Source organism: Cynocephalus volans, chromosome 1, assembly GCF_027409185.1.
Source record: "Cynocephalus volans isolate mCynVol1 chromosome 1, mCynVol1.pri, whole genome shotgun sequence".
NCBI classification, from domain to species: domain Eukaryota; kingdom Metazoa; phylum Chordata; class Mammalia; order Dermoptera; family Cynocephalidae; genus Cynocephalus; species Cynocephalus volans.
The window spans coordinates 253,100,421-253,123,593 of NC_084460.1; the positions used below are offsets into that span (position 1 = coordinate 253,100,421).

A 23,173-nucleotide genomic window follows, 5' to 3' on the forward strand; every position below is an offset into this window, starting at 1 on the left:
ATGGCTCTATTCATTCACAATAGCCGAGTTGGAACCAACCTAAATGTCCTCCTATGGATGATTGGATAAAGAAAATGTGGTACATATACACAATGGAATGCTACTCAGCCATAAAAAAAAGAAATGAAATTCTGCTGTTTAAAGCAACATCATGAACTTGGAGAAAATTATGCTAAGTGATATAAGCCAGGCACAGAAAGAGACATACCACATGTTCTCACTTATATGTGGAAGCTAAAATATTTGATTTCATAGAAGTAGAGAGTAGAATAGTGGTTATTAGAGAATTGTGGGGGGAAGTGGTAGCCAAGGATGGAGAGAGAGTGGTCAGCGGATACAAAATATTAGAGAGAAAGGAAGAATGGGATCTAGTGTTCTATAGTAATATAGGGAGACTATAGTTAACAACAAAGTACTATGTATCTTTGAATAGCTAGTCCAGATGATGTTGAATGTTCCTAACACAAAGAAGTGACCAATGTTTGAGGTGATGGGTATATTAAGCACACTGATATGATCATTGCACACAGTATGAATTTACCCAAATATCATATTGTACTCCATAAATATATACAATTACCATGGGTCAATTAAGAAAAATAATTAGAAAGAGAGGGGGGGAAAGAGAGAAATAAAGAGTAGAATAGTGGTTACCAGAAGCAGGGAAAGGGAGTGGGGAGGAAGGCTGGGGAAAGGTTGGTACAAAGTTATAGTTAGATATGAAGAATAATTACTGATGGCCTAGGGTGACAACAGCAAATAATATTGTATTGTCTGTTTCAAGATAGTCAGAAGAGAGGATCGCGAATGTCATAACCACAAAGAAATGATAAATGTTTAGGTGATAGGTATGCTAACTATTCTGATTAGATCATTATACAATATATGCATTTATTAAAACAACAAATTATACCCTATAAACACATACAATGAAAAAAGTAAATTAAAAATTAAAAAAAATAATCCCCCTTGGTATGTGTAGAAGGAGGAATGCAGTGAATCAAGGACACAGACTTGGGGAACGCTAGCATTGAAGGGTAGTTTGGGAACAAGTCCCAGAAAGGAGACAAGTGTCATCCTTCTCTTCTTTTCCACCCACCTGAGCAGCGCCTATACTGGCTGGGATCTTTTCTGATACAGATCAGATAGGAAAAGGCAGCATGGGGGGCGTGGTGGGTAGTGAGGTGAAGCCAGAGAGACAAAAGTCAATCTTCCTAATAAACAGCAGGGAGAGGACAGGCAGGAGAGAGTAGACAAACTGTAAGGCTGGATTTAGTGGATTAAAGGTTCTGGAGAGAAACAGAGTAGAAGAAGGGGATTTCAGAAGGGTTTCCATGGGTTATGAACTGAATCCCCCTTGACATTGCAGGGACCAAGGGAAAAATTCCTCTTCACCTCTAAAGATTCATTAATAAAAATCACTGTATTAATCCATTTCTGTTGCTTATAACAAAATATGTGGAACTGGATACTTTCCAAGAAAAGGAAATTTATTGCTTACAGTTTCAGAGGCTGGGAAGTCCAAAGTCCTGGGAACACATTTGATGAGGGTCTTCTTTGGTGGTGGCTTTACCACCAATGCAGGGGTCTCACATGGGAACAGAGAGAGAGATAGCTTCTCATGTACTCTCAAACCCTCAGAACCATGCCCATGACCACCTTTTTTTTTTTCAAAGAAAATGTAGTTTTATTAATTCTAGGATGTTGTTGTGGAGCAGTTGGGCAGTTGGGAGGGGGGGAAGAAGGGAAAGGGGAAGGAAATGTGATGGAAGAAAGAGGAAGGAGGAGGGGTGGGATTGAGGCCTATGGCACCCCCTCATTCCCACAGGGGAGACTGGGGGATTTCCAGCGGTGGCTTGGTCATTGCTGGGCTGGGTGCAGATGTCATGGGAGTGTGGCAAAAGCCCTCTTCCCCCACCACTCCAGCTTGGGAACCCAGGGCCCTTCTTGCTGAGGCTTGGTGGTCATTGCTGGGCTGGTGCATGTGTCGGGGGAGCGTGACTGAAGCCCAAGGCCCTGCACTGCCCAAGTTTGGTAGAGCCTGGGGCACTTCCTGCGGTGGCTCAGTGGTCACCACAGGGATGGTTGCATGTGCTGGGGGTGTGGCTGAGACCTGAGGTCCCCCACCACTCCAGCTCAGTAGAGCCCAGGGCACTTCCTGTGGCAGCTTGGTGGTCGCCGCTGAGATGGCTACTGGTGTCAGGGGAGCATGGCTGAGGCCTGAGGACCCCAACTGCCCTGGCACAGGAGAGCCTGAGGCACTTACTGTGGTGGCTCAGTGGTCACCGCTGGGCTGGTTGCAGGTGTCTGGGGGTGTGACTGAGGCCCTCAGCCTGGGGCACTTCCTGCAGTGGCTCAGTGGTTGTCACTGGGCTGACTGTGGGTGTCAGGGGGGTGTGGTGGAGGCCTGAGGTCCCCCACCATCCTGGCTTGGGAGAGTCTGGGGCACTTCCTGCTGCTGCTTAGTGGACACTGCTGGGCTGGCTGCATGTCTCAGCGGTCCTGGCTGAGCCCAAGGACCCCTACCGCCCTGGCTTGGGAGAGCCCAGGGTGCTTCGTGCAGCTGTTGGTCATCACCACTGGGCTGGCTGCAGGTGTCTCGGGGGCATGGCCAAGGCCTAAGGTCCCCCACCACCTCAGTGCGGGATAGCCTGGGGCACTTCCTGTGGCAGCTCAGTGGTCACCGCTCTTCAATCCTCTTCATAGGGAAAGAGAAGATGGGGGTATAGGAATAAATGATTCTTAGGGGAATGCAATGGGCCTGGAGAAATACAATGACCTGGGACAAAGTCCATTTGGCCCCCAGAGCAGACAATGACTGGTAAAAGATTTTCTTCAAAATAGTGTATGGGACTGAAATAGAAGACAATAATCTGTGATAAAAGTTACTGCAGATGTATTGACAGACTCCAGTCTACCTTCCTGTGATATGAATTAAGTTAATGAAAACATAGGGACAGGACCAAAGGTACCTGTCTTCTTCCTGGTGGGTACAGACTTTAGGCTAAGTGAACAGCTTCATCCTGTGCTTTGGAGAGAAACAGAGGATTGAGAGATGGGTGGTGGAGGGAGAAGGTCAGATATACCTTGAGGCTGCTTCTTTATTTCAGTATGTCAAAACACCATATTTTGGGATAACAGCTTTCTGCACCCCAACAGTGTTCTTTAATTCTGCACCCCAACAATTCCTCTTTAATTAATTTGGCCCACTGACTGATATTCTTTGTGTGTAGAGGTAAAGTCAAGCAGAGCACTGGTTTGATTATGGTTATTGAAGAAATTGTTGGATAGGTACTAGGAGAACTAAGAGAGTGTAGTGATAGTCATACAATTTACTACTGCTACTGTGCTAAAAAGGGATTATACTTAATGTAGCTATATTAGGCAGTTCTCCTTTCAAGTTGGAAAATTTATAACATAGTTTAAAGAGTAATGCTATGAGTGAGGGGATGGGGCATTGCCTTTCTTCCATAGAATAAAACATGCTTTTTCCCGTTCCATGCACATAGTCCTGACACAATGTGGATTCTGAATAAGTGCTAGCTGAGCTGATATGTTCTATAATACAATTTGCAAGGCATTGCGTGGATGGCTGCTCAAGCATGGTCACATTTACAAAGACACCTGCATTTATAACCCCAAGTTCCATGAGGCACTGGGTTAGTCTGCTTCATTGCCTCCTAATAGAAATGTATGTTTGTTTCTATAAACAACTCCTGATTTGCAAGACTGCTCATTTGAAATAAAGTCATAAAGAAATAATGGCTCAAGAATAAGTGTAGCTGTTTGCAGGCCTATTTGGGGTTGTGTTGCACACCCACGTCTTGGTGGGCACACGTGTGTAGTCTTTTTTTTTTTTGGCTTCTTCCTTTCCCTGGTCCTCTCATATTTCTTCCTTCCTTTCCCCAGCTTTGTTGGTTGGACCTTGGGATCACGAATAGAGGAGTGGGAGCTTACTGGGTCTAGCCATAGTTTAAAGTCTTCTGTCCTCATTACTAGGATAGATTTCCATGTGGATTGGTTCTCAGGTTTTTAAGGTATAAATATGTATGGACTTATGCATACATATCCATGGCCTCTATGGTGAATTAGGGAACACAGTGAGGAGAATGGCATATTTGTATTTATGTATAGGTATTTGTGTAGGATTTCCTTTCTCAATCCATAATTTCTTTTAGGCAGATGATGCACCATGGCTTGTGAAACATGCCAAAGGTTTTGCTGCGTATCTTTTATTCAAATTTAAAAATCAAAATATATTTTCTTAATGATATAATAAATTCAAATTAAGCATTTCATTTCAATTTATACGCATATCCCCTCACAGGATTATTTAATATTTATTAATGTACATTGTGATTGAGTTTTAATAGTTAGGTTGGAAAAACAGTCCAAAATTACCATTCCAGGGCCGAGCCCGTGGCGCACTTGGTAGAGTGCTGCGCTGGCAGCGCGGCGACGCTCCCCCCGCGGGTTCGGATCCTATATAGGACTGACCGGTGCACTCACTGGCTGAGTGCCGGTCACGAAAAAAAAAAAAAAAAAAATTACCATTCCAGTACTTGTAATTTATTTATTTATTTATTTTTTTTGGCTGATAGTGACACCAGCTTTATGACTTTATTGTCTCTGGTAGCCTGGGAAAGGTGGACCGTGAGGCAATGGGAGGAGGGGCTGGGGAGCTGTGTGACCAGAGTCTCAGGTGCTGGGTATCTGGGGTGCCTCTGCCTGTTGATACACATTGGTGTTGCTGGTGCAGCCACTGGACGCAGTGGGTGCCTGTCCTTTCATGCTTGGTGCAGGACAGGAGGCAGCCACAGGCAGGACTTGCCTGAAGCTGGGACCCGGGCGCTCCACCTTGAACTCTGGGAGCATGTGGTTCTGTGGCGGGAGCCCTACACAGGCTCTGGGGATGTTCTCCATGCAGCTGCCCTGTACTTGTAAAATTTTAAAGTCCACACAATGCACTTACCCTTTACCTTTTTCACCAAATTCTTTAGCACATGATACACATTATGGGAGTCATTTCTCCCGGTTTACTCTTTTCATCTGCCATTCATTCATTGATTCAACATTTTGACTGTTTACTATCTGCTTGGCAAGGTGCTAGGAACTGAGATTACAGTACAAAGAAAAAGGTCAAGGTTCCTGTCCTCAAGAACATCTCTCAGTCCAGTGTTGTTGGGGTGTTGTGTGCAGACCCTTATTGGTATGCAAGGACCACTCGATACAAAATTATTGATGCTCGAATCACACGGTTTATTGATCACACATAACACACATAACACATAGAGTACTTTTTATTACTCTATGTCCTCGCCTACTTTAAACGATCCCTTAAGGGCACACTGCACACAATTCCTATTTTTTATCCTGTTAGAAACAGGTCAGGGATCTTCGTCTCCTGCACGAGGTCCTTTCCTTACTCACATCCACCAGGAACTGGATACATCTGATGGGGGGTAACTGATGATCCTTGAGAACATGACTGGAGAGCAGCATACACCTGGGTCCCTCCTCAGTGCTGAGTGCAGAGGCAGCACTCAAGCGTCCTAACCCTCGCGAGCTAAAGGTCCTGTGGGCTTCAACAAAACTGGTTTCCACCTCTGTGTGACAGTAGCCCATCCCAAGAAGTGTCAATTCCGATCTGTTTCCATCCACTGGACCAAGGATCCAACTGACTGGCCAGCAACCTGCCACCGCTGACAGATGCAGCAACTTGGGGCTTTTGCCTCTGTTTCTTTATATTTTGTTTGAAATCTGGCCTGGGCTGATATCTCATTGTCGTTCCTTCTCAGATGGTCCCTCCATTACCAGATTGTGATATCTCAAAAGGGCAGAAACTGGCAGGGTGTGTTTTCGCCTGCCAGATCCCTAATGTCACCAGTGACGTAAGTCCCTTGGCCAAAGTTTCTCCATGTTCTCTAGATAACTAAATCTATTTCTGCTATAAAACAAACACAAACTAGTAAAAATATCACACAATTTGTACTCTGAACACAGGGATTGGTGGAACACAGCAGCAAACAAGCCACGAGAGGCCTTATTCAATGGTGCATATTCCTTCTTCCAGCTCTAAAAATTATACGTCTACCCAAAAGTCCTCAATCAACGAATCAGTTTTCCAAAACCATACAACTCCACCTAAGAAACTAGGAATAAGGACGCAACTATTCTGACTTGATTTAAAACTACCACTGCCAATTCTTTGCCTTCCTAATCCTTACATCCACCACCGAAGTTCAGCTTTAACACGCTTAGCTTGTCACAGGCCCTGCTAGCATTCTGGAAGTTTATAATTAAGTTCAGTGTTTGTGTGTGGGATGGAGTGGGGAGGAAAACAGCCATTAATTATAGAGTTTCGTTGGGGAGAGCCTGCCAGGCTAAGTAGCAGAAACACGAGAAGCGGATAAAGCTTTCCTCATTTTAAAACAAAAGTCGCACGGAAGTTCCCGGCGGAACCGGGGAACGTGGGGTGCACTTACAGCCCCCGGGGACGCTTGCCAATCCCCCACCCCCGCACCCCACCTCCCGGTGCCCAACCTGAGGCCCTGGTCCAGGTACTGTGCCGCTGAGCCGGGCTCTGAGGGTCTCGGGACAGACGGCGACAGCGCTCGCGGAAGTGCTCTCGGCTCTCGGCAGTCGTAGGACGACTCTCCTCCCCCACTTCCTCCTGGGGCTCGGCGGCTTAGCATCCCGGGCCGGCCCCGCCTCCTCCCCGGCCTCCTCCCACTGCCCGCGGCAGCTCTCAGGCCGGAGGTGGGGCGCTCACCCTGGCAGTCCCCAGCCCAGACGCAGCGTTGAGCGGTCGAGCGGGAGGGACGCGAGGGGCTGCCCGCGCCGCCGTCCCCGCCTCGCGCGCCCCGCGCCCCACTTCGCGGGCGGCCGCCCCGCCGCGCAGCCCTCCTGCCGTCCCGGGCTGGCCGTGCGCCCGGGAAAGGGTGGCCGCCGCTCCGGGATCGGCGCCCCGCGCGCTCTTCGGCTATGGCTTCTCCACCGCGGCGGCCGCGGCGCCTTCGCCCCCGTCGCCTCCTGCTGCTTCTCCCCGGACTCCTGCTACCTCTCTGCGGCGCCTTCAACCTCGACGTGGACAGTCCCGCGGAGTACTCCGGCCCCGAGGGAAGTTACTTCGGCTTCGCGGTGGATTTCTTCGTGCCCAGCGCGTCTTCGTAAGTCGCCGCACTTGGAACGGGAGCCGGCCCCTCCCCCACCGCGCGCACCCACCCTGCGTTTCCCCAAAGGGATCGACCTCCTCCGGGATCCCGGCGTTTGTCTGTCCCACCCGTCCCACGTCCGGCCGTGGCTTAAGTCCTGAGTGGATGAAATATTTGGAGAGCTGAGCTCCCCCAGGCACCCATCCCCCAGTCCCACCCCACTCCTTACCTCTTAAAATTGGCAGGGGGCAGAGGAAGAGCTTTGAATCAGACCTGTGCTTAAAATTCGGGGAAAGTGGGAAATCGGCGAAGTCTGGTCCTACCGGATTCCGTAGCGCCTCTGCCAGTGTCTGGGACTCGGTCACTTTCATCTCCGAATTTTTTTTGTCCTGTACCTCTTAGTCTTTCTCTGCTCCACAGACTCAAGCCCGTCCTTTTCGCTCTCCCTGAACAAACCCTCCCTCACTCTTTCCGCCTCCGTCTGATTCTGTTTGTCCTCATTCCTTTCTAGACATTCTGATGACTAAAATGACCTTATTGTCGTGTTAAATTCATTGTGCCTTATCTCTGGGACAGTCAGACCTTTGCACATTCGAGGTTGAACAGTTGAATTGAATGTGTCATCTGTTCTTTTTATAGGGATTCACTATTTAGGTCATTGTTCAGAAAGAACAAGGGTGACTGCCGAGTTTTCACTCGCTGCAGGTCATTTGAATACTGCAGTATTTAATAATTCAGTTATGTTTTCAAACTGCCAGCGTTCCGCACTGCAAGGACCGTCAGGATTTGTGACAGTTAATGTCTTTATTGGATTAAAAGTTGTCTCTGACTTTACTGAACGCTGACATCATTCTCACCACCCCACCCCCATATTAGTTTTAGAAATACTCATACTGATTTAATGAGTGTTCACTGCATAGTTTGTGATGTTTAAATCTTGTTTTCAAGATGGAAACTGCTGTTAGGGTTCTTTCTAAGCGCTTAAAAATTGTAATAACATATTTCTCTTTGTATATTTCCTTTATAAGATATCCTTGGGGGGGGGGAGGATAGTTTTGATGGTCAGTGCTTGGATAGGACCATTTTTCCAATACATACGTGTACATGCCTAATTTGAGGGTGGTCTAAATATTTTCTGCGACGGTTAGAAGTTCATCAGGATCTATTTTTATCAGCGTTTTTCTGAATGCTGCTGAATATCATTCATTTTGTAACAACCTTTGCAGCAATACATAGATTAGATGCACTTAGAGGAAACTAGACATTGTTTTATTTAGCAAACTCACTTGTTTTTTTTTTTTTTTTGTAGTTTCCAGGTACAGTGCTTTCTGTGAGACCTGAGCATAGATTTTCCAAAATGATAAAAATAATCATTAACTTTGGGCAACATTTACCACCGTCACATTCAATTTTATCGTTTTAGTCAGCCTTATTTTTTAAAATATTTTTGTTTCCAGATATTTTTAAGTGTATGCCTTTACGGTATGGAGCATTTTAGTTGCTCCCCAGGGTGCACTTTTAATTTGTACAGTAACTCCAATAATTTTGAAAATATGTATCTGTCTTTTGTCATTTAAATATTTAAAGTTGATCGACTATTTTGCAAATGTTGCTATGAATTCTGCAGCAACCCTCTGAGTTTTGTGTAAAGATATATGACAAGCTGATAAACTTCACCGGTTTTTACTGTGGAAAATATTAATATTGAACTATTGATGATATTTGTTATTGTTGGTTACAAAGCATAGTGGCTACTTTAAAACCAGTCATGATCATTGAAAATATTATGACCTCATGTGTTTACATGACCTCACATGTTTACATGACGTCACCCATGAGCCTTCAATGGTAAGGTAAAATTGAACTTGATTTCATACAGTATTTAAAAATATTTGTCAGCAACTCTGTTACTGATAGATTAGGGAGCTCTAGGTATAGCCTAAATTAAAAAATAAAAACCAACTTTGAGACTTTTTTAAAAAACGAAATATATATAAACAAAGGTTTCTACTTACTGAGCTTTTCAGATTTAACAGAGATTAATGTAAAATTATGCTGAATTTTGTAAAAAGATACTTTTAGATATAACAAGCATTAGAATGCTGGGTACTGGTATGCCATTTACAATATTTTATTTGTTGTTGTTATTTAGAGTTATAAATTTCTAAAGGAAAAAAGAAGTTCACAAAATAAAAAAAGTGTTTGCTAATTAAAGAGTTCCTTTCTTTTGAGGTTGTGAAGTCAGCTCCCCACTTCTTCCAGTTTAGGTGTCCAAATACCTTGGGCAAGCTGTAGAATTATTTTATGTCTCATTTTTCTTGTTACAGAAAATTATTATTGAGTTATCTCCATATTATTGTGAAAATTAATGAGTCAGTATTATTAAAGAGAAAGAAAAGAGGTGCTAAGCAAAATGTTAAGGTGGTCCCTCAAAAAAAATCCCTCCAGAATTGAGTCTTAGGTTTGAAGTGAAAATTCATAAAAATAGTGATTAAATAAGTTATGAAAAAAATTAGCATTTCATTTTTTTTTCCTCTAAGCATTACTTGATGGTGACTATATTGTGAAACTTAGGTAAAATTTAAAATTTGCGTGCAGGCCCAGAATTAAAGCCATGTTTTTCTTGTGGAGAATAATTGGAGAAATAAAAATTGGATATCTTACATTGGTAAACCTGTTTTATAATTTGCAAAGCACTTTTACTTGTATTTCATTTCATTCTACAACACAAGCCACCAGGGGAAATGGGGGAGGCAGATAAACTCATTCTTATAGATGAGGAAACTGAGGCCAGACAGTGTGTAGTCTTTAGTTGTTGCTTGAGCAGGTTGGTGTGGGGCAGAGGGGAAAGGGAGGGATCAAAAGACAGGGTGTGAAATTCAAATGCTACTTACTTTTTATATTCAAATATTGAATTTTTTAAGAAGATAATTAATTGAACAATTTATTTATTCTTTAAATATGTTATATAGCTCTCCTTTTACATATATATTTATTTCAAAATAATGCTAAAATGAATACTACTGGATTTGAATTCTTGCTTTTCTCCCCATTAAACACTAATGGAGCCTTGTTTACAGTTACTGTGTGCCCATGACCTCAAAGGCAAGGTATGGTGAGTGTCTTGGAAGCAGAGGGTCTTTCTAAATCTTCAGTGGTTCTCAGTCCTAACTTCATATTTGTGATATCTGGAAAGCTGTTTAAATAAAACTTCTGCCCTGACTGCATTTTAGATCTAAAAGTAGAGCTCTAACTTGATATTCCAATGGCCTGTGAATCATTTCTCCTTGACTAGCCCACTGTAACTCAATTTGACTAAAAATGAACTATTTTTTACCAAGAGATGTCAGTTACACCTGTGTTTCTATTAATGGTGCCATCATTTTCTGTCGCCCTGGAAATAATTTTATATTCCTCCCTCTCATTTTCTATTTTTCTTTGTCTCTCCTATTGCACTCTTCCAATATTAGTCACCAGGCTGAAGGTTCTAGAAATTCTTCCTTGTTAAGGTTTTCTTGAACATATCTCTGCTTTCTACTGTCACCTCCTTATTTCAGCCCCAGTCATCACAAGTGTGGTCTGTGGCACTCTGGTCCTCCCTCATCCCTCTACCCATGATTTGCCTCTTAGACCTGCAAAACGTCTTATTTGTTTCTACTAGTTTTATTTCTCTGAAACATCCTTTTTGGTCCAGGTATTCTGTTGCTAAATTCCCTCAACAATGCTTCTGTTGCCAGAGAGAAAGTCTAAACTGCTTAACCTGGTAAGACCCCTTGCAGTCTGTCCCAACCTGTATGTATTTTTTAAACTTCTTGTTCCGTTTCTCCCCTCACTGTTGTAACTGTCTTCACAACGCTTTTCCAAATGACTCCAACTGATTTTCATAAAGTTCTGTGTGACTCTGGTTGATTTTTCTCATCATAATAATATACATGTGTAGACTACAGGCTTATTTAGAAAGCAAATCCTGTGTTGATTACTCCTGATGAAGACCATTGGTTTATAGGACATTATAAAGGAAAAGAGAAGATGTATGGAATTTGAAGTCTGTTTCACATATAATTGCTGACTCTGTAAAATTTTTTTTTTAAATGAAAAGTAAATAAGTAAATGTGAAACTGTAATATACCTCCAAAATAACATTCAGCACTACTTTGTACACATTTCATTCTGTGTACATGTCTGACCGTTCTTCAGGAGTTCTTTTTGGTGAAGTCTCATTGGTCAACCCAGAGTCAGCTAGATACATTAAACATGCTTTATCTAGGGACGGTCAATGCTGATAACTTAGTTCATCTGGAGGGTTTGGAAAATGCGCTTGTCTTTGGCAGGTTGTCCCTCCTTGGTAGTCAAGGTCACATTCTCTGAAGCAACTGCCCTTCAAGTACACTTTGGATAGGAAGTGCATGAAAAGGGTATCCTCCTGGTTGGTTTCTCTGATCCTCTTGGCTGTCTCTCTCTCATTTCCTCTTCCCTTTCCTGTACCTCTCCCTGCCTGTCTCTCCGTTTTTTCTCCTCACCCTTTCCTCCTCTATCTCCTTCCCTCCCTCCCCTTCCATCGTTCTGTCCCCCACTTCTCCCTCACCCTTCCCCCCACTCCCTCTCTCTCCTGACCCCCTCCCCCCTTTATGTTTTAGCTCTTCTTGGTATGATTCATGTTGATGTATGTAAACCTTAATTCTGGAGTCTTAAGGAGTCATTTAGTGGAAATGTCTCAAGTCCTATAAAGAATGGTGAGGATGGGAATCCTGCTTATGTTCTTTGGCAAACTTTTTGGATGGGGAAGTCTATCAGGAGAAAGTTGCAGGCATATGAAACTGAGTTGATCAGCTTCAAATTTTCACTGCTAATCAGTGAAGTCTCTTGTCTGCCTCACCTAACCTATGTACTTACTTCCCAACTCTCCACCATTGCCAGGAAATGTTGCAAGCCAACTTTCCTCCCCTCCTCCTCCTCCTTCTTCTCCTTCATTTGAGTTAATTACTTCATGATTAATGGCCCTTTGAGAAAACTGAGGAAAGAAAAGCCCTTTTGAAAACAGATAAGTTTTATATTTCCTACTTAGTTAGGGAATCAATGCAATTAATTGTATTAATTGTTGTTTTTAGTTCCAATGCCATCATCTTGTATTTTTGTGATGGTTTCAGATTTTCTAAGTTTGCGTTTGTTTGCTATCCACCTTCAGAAAATTTCTTTTTAAAGTAATTAACAGTGGGCATTGTTATTTCCATTCAGTAGAAAAGGGAACAGGGACTCAGAGATTTAAAGTGACTTCCCCAATTGATTTGTAGTGTTTGTAACCTTTAGTCCCAAACTGTTTTCATTTGATAGTGCTGCTTATATTGTGAACATTTTTCTGATCTGTTGCTTCTCTTCCCCAATTAAGCTGTTGTTAGACATTCATTAGACATCCTTAGATGAACTTAAAGTAACAATTGTTTAATTTTTTATAAAGCATTTCATTAACAGACTTTTGTTTTTTGTAGTATGTGTTGCTTTTTAGATTCCTTTTCTCATATAGTATCTTTTACCACTTTGTACTCTTTATTCTAAGCAAATATTTATTTTTTCACTGCACAGCTCACTCTTAAAACTAACGTGTGTCTAAGGTAATTTTTCTTTTTCCATCTCTCCATTTTTCTCTTTTAGAAACTTAAATATTTTAGAAGCAACTTAAAGATCATGATGACATTTTGGATAAAGACCTTTATTCCTCAGCTTTTTCCCCACTAACCTAGCATTTAGATAATGACAATGCTCACACATTCCTTTTACATTATTCTACCATTTCTGCAGCATTTCACCAGTGTGCAAGACTGTACATGAAGGTATGCTTAGAAAAGCTTGATGAGCATCCATATTAGTACATCTAATTACCATCATTTCATGCCTATAATGTGCGAATGGTCTGATGAAAAGGAGCAGCCTTGTTTCTGGTCTTATCCAAGGAACTGAAGCTATGTGCTGCCAATAGAGTGCAGTTTCCATTCAGAGAACTCTCCCACTGTGTCCTTTTTTCTGTCTTTGCTGAAGGCTACCTTCCTAATAATGTCCCAGCTCTCTCTTATAGTGCCAAGTAAAGAAAGTATTTGAAATCCAAAATTATGTAGAGATGTTACATAAAAAAAACATTTTAAGGATAATTTAAATAATTGGGTGTTTTATAGAGAATGATTTCTGCATTCTAGAGGAATGGGACAGAGTAGGAATGACATTTATATATGGTTAGTTCAAGATTGAGACCTACAGCTATCAAATTTACTTGCTACTTCTCTGTCAACCTAAACATTTCTTGAGTTCTTATTATGTGGCAGGCACAAAGGTGAATTAGAGACCTCTACATTCATAGAAGAAATTCTTCATAAGGTGGGAGAATAGTTTTGATAAAAAAGTATAAAAGGTTCTGGAAAGTGCGATGTGATGACAGTCCAGAAATGAATTTTACCTGTAGGTTTCTAGGCCAATTCTGAGAACCTGCTCTCCTATCCTGACCTCCTAGAACCTGGCATTATCCAGAACACTAAAAACAAGTCTGTATCTGTGCTTGTGTTACCCTTCTTAGGACTACTGCTGGGATGACCCAAGCTCTTTTAAAAGCTATCCACTATGATAAAAAGCGCACTTGCGTGAAATGTTCTTTTTCTTTAGCATATACTCAAAAATCATTTAAATCAGATGTGAGGGGAAGTTTTGTGATTTTTATGGTCAAATTTTTCACCCGTTGAAAGGAAAAAATATAAATTTACATATTATAATTTACACATATGTGTATATGTAGTTTAGCTGTGTTAACCAACTGTGCTCTAGAAAAAGAAAGGAGGGAGCTGTGCTGACAGCGAGCTGCTTCCTTACTCATGGGTGGTGGGGGCTCTCTTACTCATAGCCTAATTTTTTTCTTATGAAAAGATTCTTGCTGAATGAAAACTATGTTGATTTCCTACCCAGTATCATTTTGCTACTATGGTAGAGAGCCCATTGGTGTTTTACTGATGCCAAATATGACTGCATAAAGCTTTATTTAACAGGGCGTGGTTTGGTTGGGAGTTTCATTTTTATTTTGAATTTGTGGGTTTTAAGTTGAGTGTCAGAAAGTATGATTCTATGTAGTCCAGAAATTCACACAGCCAGTTTTTATCTAGTCTGGGTGAGATTTGGCAGCGACTACCCAGAATAAGTGAAATCTATTTAAATAGTTAAAATGAATGCATTCCATATTTAAGATGTAGGTTTGTTCATAATTTCACAGAAAGGTGAAAAGCGGTTATAAATATTTCCTTTGCCAGAAGAATTTTAGTGACTTAGTGTTTAATGAAATGAAATGATGATGGCAATAGCATTTATTTAGGGCTGTCTGTGTCTGCCTTTATCCTGCTTTTTCTTTCCTCTTGTATTTCAATCAATTTCTTCTCAGTCTCTTTTATTGTACCTCTTTCTCTTCCTGACTGTAAGTGTCATTGCCACTCAGAGCCCACTCATTGGCCCTCTTATCTCTGAAGCTTCTCTTGGGTGAAATCATCCACTCTGTATCCTGATGCTCTCACATGTTATCTCTCAGGCAGATCTCTCCTCAGAGCTCCAGACTGCCAACTAGGTGTCTCACAGACATCCCAAACTCACATATTAAGAATGGAATTCATGGCTTTTCTATAACCAACGTTTATAGAAAAGATGACTTCTGTTTCCCTATTCTCTAGGCTTTTCTCTCAAAAGACTCAAGAACGAAACCTAGGTGACGTTCTGTTAGTTTTCTTTGTTAAATAATGTCATTCTTCTGCTTAAAACACAGCAAAGGCTTCAAATGGCCCTTAGGATACAATCCAGTTTTACCATGGCTAAAAGGCTCTGCTTACCTTAGCTTTTGCCAGGCTCCTGACTTTATCCTGTGCCACTCCCAGCTTGCCCTCTCACTGCAGCCACACCTCTTTTTTTGGTTACTCCTGGGGACTAAATTCTTTCCCTGCCCAGCATCTTGCTACCTCTGCCTAGGGTGCTTCCATCCACCTCTTCATCTCACTCCCATATCCCACCTTTCCCCCCTGCCCTTCATCCCCAACACACAAACACTGATCTTGTATATCTCAGTTTACTGGTGAATTCCTTAGAGATAACTTCCCTGAGTAGTTTATCTAAAAGAGATCTCTCCTCCCATTCTTTAAGGATAATTTCCTTAGAGTGATTTCCCTTTCTCTAAAGGAAGTCTCTCTCCTCCAATCCTTAGAGATGACTTTGCTTTATCTAAAAAAGGTCTCCCCTCCCTGTTCCCAAATAACCTCTCTCAGCCTATTGTTTGCTTCCTTCGTAGCACCTGCAGTAGTAACCTGTTTCCCCATTGCCTAGTTCCTGAACTCCAAAGGAGTGGAAGCCCCACTAAGAGCTGAGGAACTCAGGTTGTTTTATTCTTGTTATCTCTAGTGCCCAGCAGTGTGCTTTACATACAGGAAACTCAGTTCATGTCTTTTCTTGAATACGTAGAAAGTGATTAATGTAAAGGTCTGTTTATTCTTAAAATTTTGACTCTTGATTATCTTGTCTTCAGTTTATTTTACCCTGCTAAGAGATTGGATAATGGTCCTAATCTTTGACAAGGAATTGATTAGTTAATCTTATGAAGATACGTTTACCAGTCACTATTTAAAAACATTGAAGTACAGTAGTTCTAAATCAAGATAATTTTTTCAAATGGGAAAATGGTACTATTTAGAATTACTATACTTTGGAATCATTTACTTAGAATCATTTATTTGTTTATTTTTCTCAACATTCAGGATTTAGAAAATGCATAGCACATACACAAAAAAAATACAAACCAAAACAAAACTTTCCTGACTCTAACCAGCACACAGTTTTTAAACAGCTTCATTTAGATATATGATATACAGTAAACTGTACATATTTAAAGTGTACAATTTGACTAGCATACATTTTTTAATGAATGTAACACTGATGTTGCCTTACAATGTTATCAGGAAGAATAAACTATACCAAATAATTATTCATTTGGTACTTATGTATAAGAGAGTACCCAAACAATAATTATTATACCCTCAGGGAATGGTTTTAAAAAATGTTTGTGGATAAAATCAAGAGATGACTGCTCATCATAAATCATAAGGTATTGCTTATGCTTTGTATCATTTAAAATCTTGTCTACCCCTTTTGTATTTTAGCAGGATGTTTCTTCTGGTGGGAGCTCCCAAAGCAAACACTACCCAGCCTGGGATTGTGGAAGGAGGGCAAGTCCTCAAATGTGACTGGTCTTCTAGCCGTCGGTGCCAGCCAATTGAATTTGATGCAACAGGTAAATGTTGATGTGTTGTGGTCATTTCTCTTAATTTACATCATTTGATTTTATTAAGCAATTTCTTTAGTTTAAGTGTAACAGTTTAGTAAAGTACTGTATATAAGCACTTCAGATCCACAGGGCAAGTTATATAAAGACAAGTGATTTATTATATAATAATTTCCTACAAGTTTGTGGCATATGAAAGCATTAAAAATACATTGTTTCATTTGTTTTGAATGTCTTCCACTTTAAACTGATAGTGTCAACCTGCAGAAATTTGGAGAAATCTATTAAGATGATTTTGCATCTCTTCTGAGGAGAGGCAGCTCATAGGCGCAGCAAGGCTTTCTGTAGTTTCGTGGTCAGCCAAATTGAAGCATGACTCACTGTTGTAGAAGATCAACTCCCTAATCATGGATTGGGTTGTGCTATGAAAACCAGTTGACACGTTTTTTGTGTTCAAGTGGATTTAAGTTACTTAAAAAAAAAACTCTTGTCCAGAATTTATTGGGTTATGTTCTGATAACAGGAGAATTTTATTTTCAGGGACAAATTTCAGTGTCAGTCAGGATTATGATAGTAAGGAGAAAAATAGCATAAGGAAGATGAGAAATAACTTAGGAAATAACTTAAGTTTTATATTTATATCAGTGAAATAAAATATCCATAGTCTTGTACAAATTTATGTTGGTATATTTGTATGTATTTGTGAAAGCTTAGAGAGTCCTCAAAGAAATTATGTGGTATTCTTCTGGTACAATAGTTTTACAAAATTTTTTAATGATTCTGATTTGTTAGCCCTAACAGAGTGTTTAAGACAAACCGAAATGAAATTAATCCTTTTTTCCATATTGTTATTTCCTGCTGGTTCCGATTTCTGGGAAACATAATGTCAGTGAAACAGGAATCATGATGTATGTTGTTCCGTTTGAAATGGTGATGAGAACCAAAATGATTGTCAGTTGTTGAGCCAGCTGTTAATGAGAAACAGGTCACATGTGTTTGGTTTTTTTCCATTTGAAACCATCTACATTAAACCCTGTTTTTTTCCCCATATATAGTTAATACTTGGAAAACCCCAAGAGTTTGTAAACAGGCTCAATTTTACCACAAATGGAGAAATACTTGTGACTCTGAATATTATAAGGCAGGGCATTTATCTTTTAACAAAATATGAATACTAATAAAATGAAACTGTAGTTTAGTTTTGATAGGTTGACCTGTTCAGATATGTTTCTGCACTCAACACCATAGGTTTTTGTGCATTGCAAGGTAATTCATTGCTGTTCTTTTTTTGAAATTTGACTTCAGATAGTTTTTTTGCCTGTTGAAAAAATAATATATGCACATGGTAAAAAAAATTTCAAGTAGTCCAAAAGAGTGTACAGTGAAAAATAGGACTCTCTCACATCATCCTGCTCAGAGGCAATCACTTTTAAAAATTTCTTTTATCCTTCTAGGATTTTCTTACTCCTATACATGTATGAATCCTTAAAAAAAAAAAAAAAAAAGGTAACTCACAAATAGAAACACACTAAATATACTGATAGGCACCTGAACCCAACCCCCTATCTGACAATATAAATCTCTTGTAGATCTTTCCATATAATATATATGGATTTACCTCATTTTTTGTTAGTCAGTGATAGTATTCTGTTGTATATATTTACCCTAATTTATTTAGCTTATATTTCTATTGATGGATATTTAGGTTGTTTCCAGTCTTTTGTTATTATAAACATTGCTATAGTGAAAATCTTATACACAGGTGTTTGTACAAATATGTATATGTGTAGGATAAAGTTGTAGCAGGAAATTTTTGGATCAAAGTGTATGCATATTTAAAGTTTTGTTAGGTACTGCAAATTGTTCTTCACAGAGGCTTATACCCCTCTAATTATGTTTTCTGACACCCATGCCAATACCATTTATCACCATATTTTAAATCTTTGTCAACTTTATAGGAGAAGATAGTGTCTGTTATATTAATTCACATTCTTTTAATTAACGGTAAGACTGAGTATCTTTGCATTTGTTTGTAAACCATAAGTATTTCTTTTCCTGTGAACTACTCTCAGTATATTTTTACATATTTTCTATCAATTTCTGAATATTTAAAAATGAATCTCAGGGGCTGGCTAGTTCAGTTGGTTAGAGTGTGGTGTTATGGCACCAAACTCAAGGTTATGGATTCTCATACTGGCCAGCCACCAAAGAAATAAGTAAATAAATGAATATGTATCTTACTGCATGGCCCATACTGCCTGTGTGGCACCAGCCTTCCAGCTGTCTGAGAGACCCCAACTGCCCAACCATCAGCAAGGCCACACCCACCTGTCTCGGCCCACCTATCTAGTCGCCCATGTGGTCTCAGCTGCTCTGGCCACCCATGAGGCCCCAGACATCCAGCTGCCACAGCCACCCATGTGGCACCACTTGCAGGTATGGGCCCAGTTGTTCAGCTGCCCATGCGGTCTTAGTTGCCCTGGCTGCCCATGTGGCCCTAGTCACCCCAGCTGCCCAAACAGCCCCATTCACCTTCACAGTCCCAACCACATGCACAGCCCCTGCCAAGGATGTAGCTGCCAGAACCCCCCAGAATAAATGAGTCTACCTAGAACTACTGAAACTGCTGAGTCTACTGGGAACCAAAACTAAAATATTCCAACCAACAAGCAATATATAATACCCTCTCCTCAGAAGCTACCCCAGAGTAATAGAAGAAACAGCTATTCCACCAGATGACTAGGCATCAATGTGAGGATACTAGAAATGTGAAAAAACAAGAAAATATGACACCACCAAAGGAATACTATAATTCTCAAGTACCAGACCCCATACAAAAGGAAGCCCTTGAAACTCTGAAAAGGAATTCTGAATAGTAATCTTAAACTCAGTGAGATACAAGAAGACTCAACAAAATGAGAAAAATCCAGGATATGAAGGAGGACATTTACATAGAGATAAATACCATAAAAACAATGTAGCAGAACTCCTGGAACTGAAAGGCTCATTCAACTAAATAAAAACTACGATTAAGAATATAAGCAGCAGGCTAAAGCAAGCAGAAGAAAGGATTTCTGATCTTAAACACAGTCTTTTGAAATAACCCAAGCAGACCAAAAAAAAGAGAAAAAAAGATAAACAAATTTTTTAAAAATGAAGAAAATCTAAGAGAGCTGGCAAAAAAGTTCACAAACATCCAAATTATGGTTGTTCCAAAAGGGGAGGAAAAAGGAAAAGACATTGAAAACATATTCAATGAAATAATAGCAGAAAACTTCCCAGGTATTGGAAGAGACATGGACTTCCAGATTCAAGAGGCTCAAAGATCCCCAAACAGATTCAATCAAAAAGGTCCTCTCCAAGATACATTGTAAGCAAACTGTCAAAAGTCAAAGACAACAATGGAATACTACTCAGCTATAAAAACGAATAAAATACTGCCATTTGCAACAACATGGATGGACCTTGAGAGAATTATATTAAGTGAAACAAGTCAGGCACAGAAAGAGAAATACCACATGTTCTCACTTATTGGTGGGAGCTAAAAATTAATATATAAATTCACACACACACACACACACACACACACACACACACACACACACACACAAACCGGGGGGGGGGGGGAGAAGATATAACAACCACAACTACTTGAAGTTGATACAACAAGCAAACAGAAAGGACATTGTTGGGGGGGAGGGGGGAAGGGAGAAGGGAGGGAGGTATTGGTGATGGGGAACAATAATCAGCCACAATGTATATCGACAAAATAAAACTTAAAAAAAAAAAAATTATAACCTCAAAAAAAAAAAAAAAAGTCAAAGACAAACAGAGAATCCTAATGCAAGAGAAAAGTGTCAAGTCACCTGTAAGGGAGCCCCTGTCAGACCACCAGCAGACTTCTCAGCAGAAAACCTACAGGCAGGAAGACATGGGATGATATATTCAAAGTAGTAAAAGAAAAATACTGCCAGCCAAGGATACTGTACCTGACAAGGCTATCCTTCAGAAATGAAGGCAAAATAGTGTATTTCCCAGAAAAACAAAAGCCGTGGGAGTTCACCACCACACAGCTCCACAAAAAATCCTTAAGGGAGTTCTGCATGTGGAACCCCAAAAATGATAATCACCACCATGAATACACAAGAAAATACAAACACTACTGGTAGAGCAGTTATGCAAATGAGAAAGCGAAAGAAACTGTACCACACCACCTGAAAAAAACCAATGAACACTGAAGACAAACAATAAAAGAGGGAAAAAGGAACAAAAGATATTTAAATCAACCATACAAAACAATTAAATGTCATGAGTAAGATTGTACATTTCAATAACAACGCCAAATGTAAATGGATTAAATTTCCCACTCAAAAGACAGACCGATTGGATTACAAAGTTAGACCCAACTATATGCTGTCTAAAAGAGACTTATCTCGCCTATAAAGCCACCACAGACTAACAGTGAAGCAATGGAGAAATATATACCACATAAATGGAAACCAAAAATGAGCAGAAGTAGCTATTCTTATATGAAATTGACTTTAAACCAAAAACCATAAAAAAAGAGGCAGAAGGCCATCATATAATGATAAAGGGATCTATCCAGCAAGAAAACATAACAATCATAAATATATATGCACCCAGCACCCTAGCACTCAGATATACAAAGCAAACCCAATTAGACCTAAGGAAAGAGATAGACCCCCAATGTGATAATAGTCAGGGACCTGAACACACCTCTCTCAATATTGAACAGACCATCTAGGCAACAAATCAACAGAGAAACACGGGATTTAAACTACACCTACGACCAGTTGGACTTGGCAGGTATCTACAGAATGTTTCACCCAACAACTATAGAATATACATTCTTCTCATGAACACATGGAACATTCTCCAGGATACACCACACATTAGGACACAAATAAGTCTCAACAAATTTTAAAAAATTGATATTTCTAGAATCTTTTCAGACCACAATGGATTAAAACTAGAAATCAATAACAACTGAAACTCTGGAAACTATACATACACATGGAAATTAAACAACAGGCTCCTGAATGACCAATGGTTCCAAGAAGAAATTAAACAGAAAGTCAAAAATATTCTTGAAACTAATGAAAATAAAGACACATCATACCAAAATCTGTGGGATTTGCAGTACTAAGAGGAAAGTTTATTGCAATAAATGCTTACATCAAAGGAATGAAAAGATTTCAAATAAACAACCTACCACTATATCTCAAAGAACTAGAAAAACAAGAACAATCCAATCCCCAAATAAGTAGATGGAAATAAATAATTAAGATCAGAGCAGAACTAAATGAAGTAGTGACCCCCCAAATGATGCAGAAGATTAGTGAAGCAAAAAGTTGTTCTTTTGAGAAGATAAGCAAAATAGACAAACCAGCAGCTAGTCTAACTTAAAAAGTGAAAGAAGACCCAAATAACAAATATCAGAAATGAAAAAGGAGACATTACAGCCAGTACCACAGAAATACGAAAAATCAAATTAGAGACTATTGTAAACAACTATACACCAATAAATTTGAAAACCTGGAGGAAATGGATACATTTCTGGGCACGTACAAACTACCAAGACCAAACCAAGAAGAAATAGAAAACCTGAACAGGCCGATAACAAGCAACGAGATTGAAGTAGTAATCAGTAATCTCCCAACAAACAAAAAAAACCCCCAGGACTGGGTGGCTTTAGTGCTGAATTCTATACCTAATCTTTAAAGAGGAATGAATTCTAATTCTCTTAAAGCTATTGCAAAAAATTGAAACAGAGGCAATTCTCCCAAACTCATTCTATGAGGCCAGCATCACTCTGATACCAAAACCAGACAAAGATAAAACAACAAAAAAAGAAAACTACAGGCTAGTATCTTTGATGAACTCAACAAAATATTAGCAAACAGAATACAGCAACACATTAAAAAAAGTTATACATGATGGTCAAGTGGGATTCATCTCAGGGATGCAAGGATGGTTCAACATATGCAAGTCAATGTAACCAAGGACAAAAACCATACGAGTATCTCAATTGATGCAGAAGAAGTATTTGACAAAATTCAACATCCCTTCATGATAACAACTCTCAGCAAATTAGGTATGGAAGGGAAATATCTCAAAATAATAAAAGCCATATAGGACAAACCCACCACCAGTATCCTGAATGGGGATTATCTTCTATTTAACATAGTGTTGGAAGTACTAGCCAGAGCAATCAGGTAAGAGAAAGAAATAATGTGCATCCAGATTGGAAAAGACAAGGTCAAACTGTCCTTGTCTGCAGGTGACATAATAAAATATATACAAAAACCTAAAGACTATCAAAAAACTTTTAGAGCTAATAAATTATTTCAGTAAAATTGCGGGACACAAAATCAACATGCAAAAATCAGTAGTGTTTTTATACTCCAACAATGAGTAGCAGGAAAAGAAATCAAGAAAGCAAGCCCATTTACAATAGTCACCAAACAAAACAAAGCAAAACAAAACAAAACAAAGCAAAACAAAACAAAAACCTAGGAATAAATTTAACCAAACAGGTGAAAGATCTGTACAATGAGAACTACAAATCTCTGCTGACAGAAATTAGAGAGGACGCAAAAAGATGGAACACCATTCTGTGCCCTTGGATTGAAAGACTAAACATTGTGAAAATGTCCATACTACTCAAAACAATCTAAGATTCAATGCAATCCCCAAATACAATGACATT

General features: G+C 39.9%; 1 protein-coding gene across 2 annotated transcripts in view; it reads left to right on the top strand.

Moving 5' to 3' along the window:
• Nucleotides 1-6,714: 6,714 nt before the first annotated feature.
• The window catches only part of ITGAV (integrin subunit alpha V), an 82,914-nt gene continuing 66,455 nt past the window's right edge, over nucleotides 6,715-23,173 (top strand). Inside the window, exons 1-2 of one of the 2 annotated variants that reach the window (XM_063090826.1) lie at nucleotides 6,715-7,169; nucleotides 16,322-16,452. In XM_063090826.1, the coding sequence (XP_062946896.1) occupies nucleotides 6,985-7,169; nucleotides 16,322-16,452 (316 nt within the window). In that variant the 5' untranslated portion in view covers nucleotides 6,715-6,984. The remainder of the gene's footprint in view (nucleotides 7,170-16,321; nucleotides 16,453-23,173) is intronic. The other variant, XM_063090835.1, reaches the window with a different exon arrangement.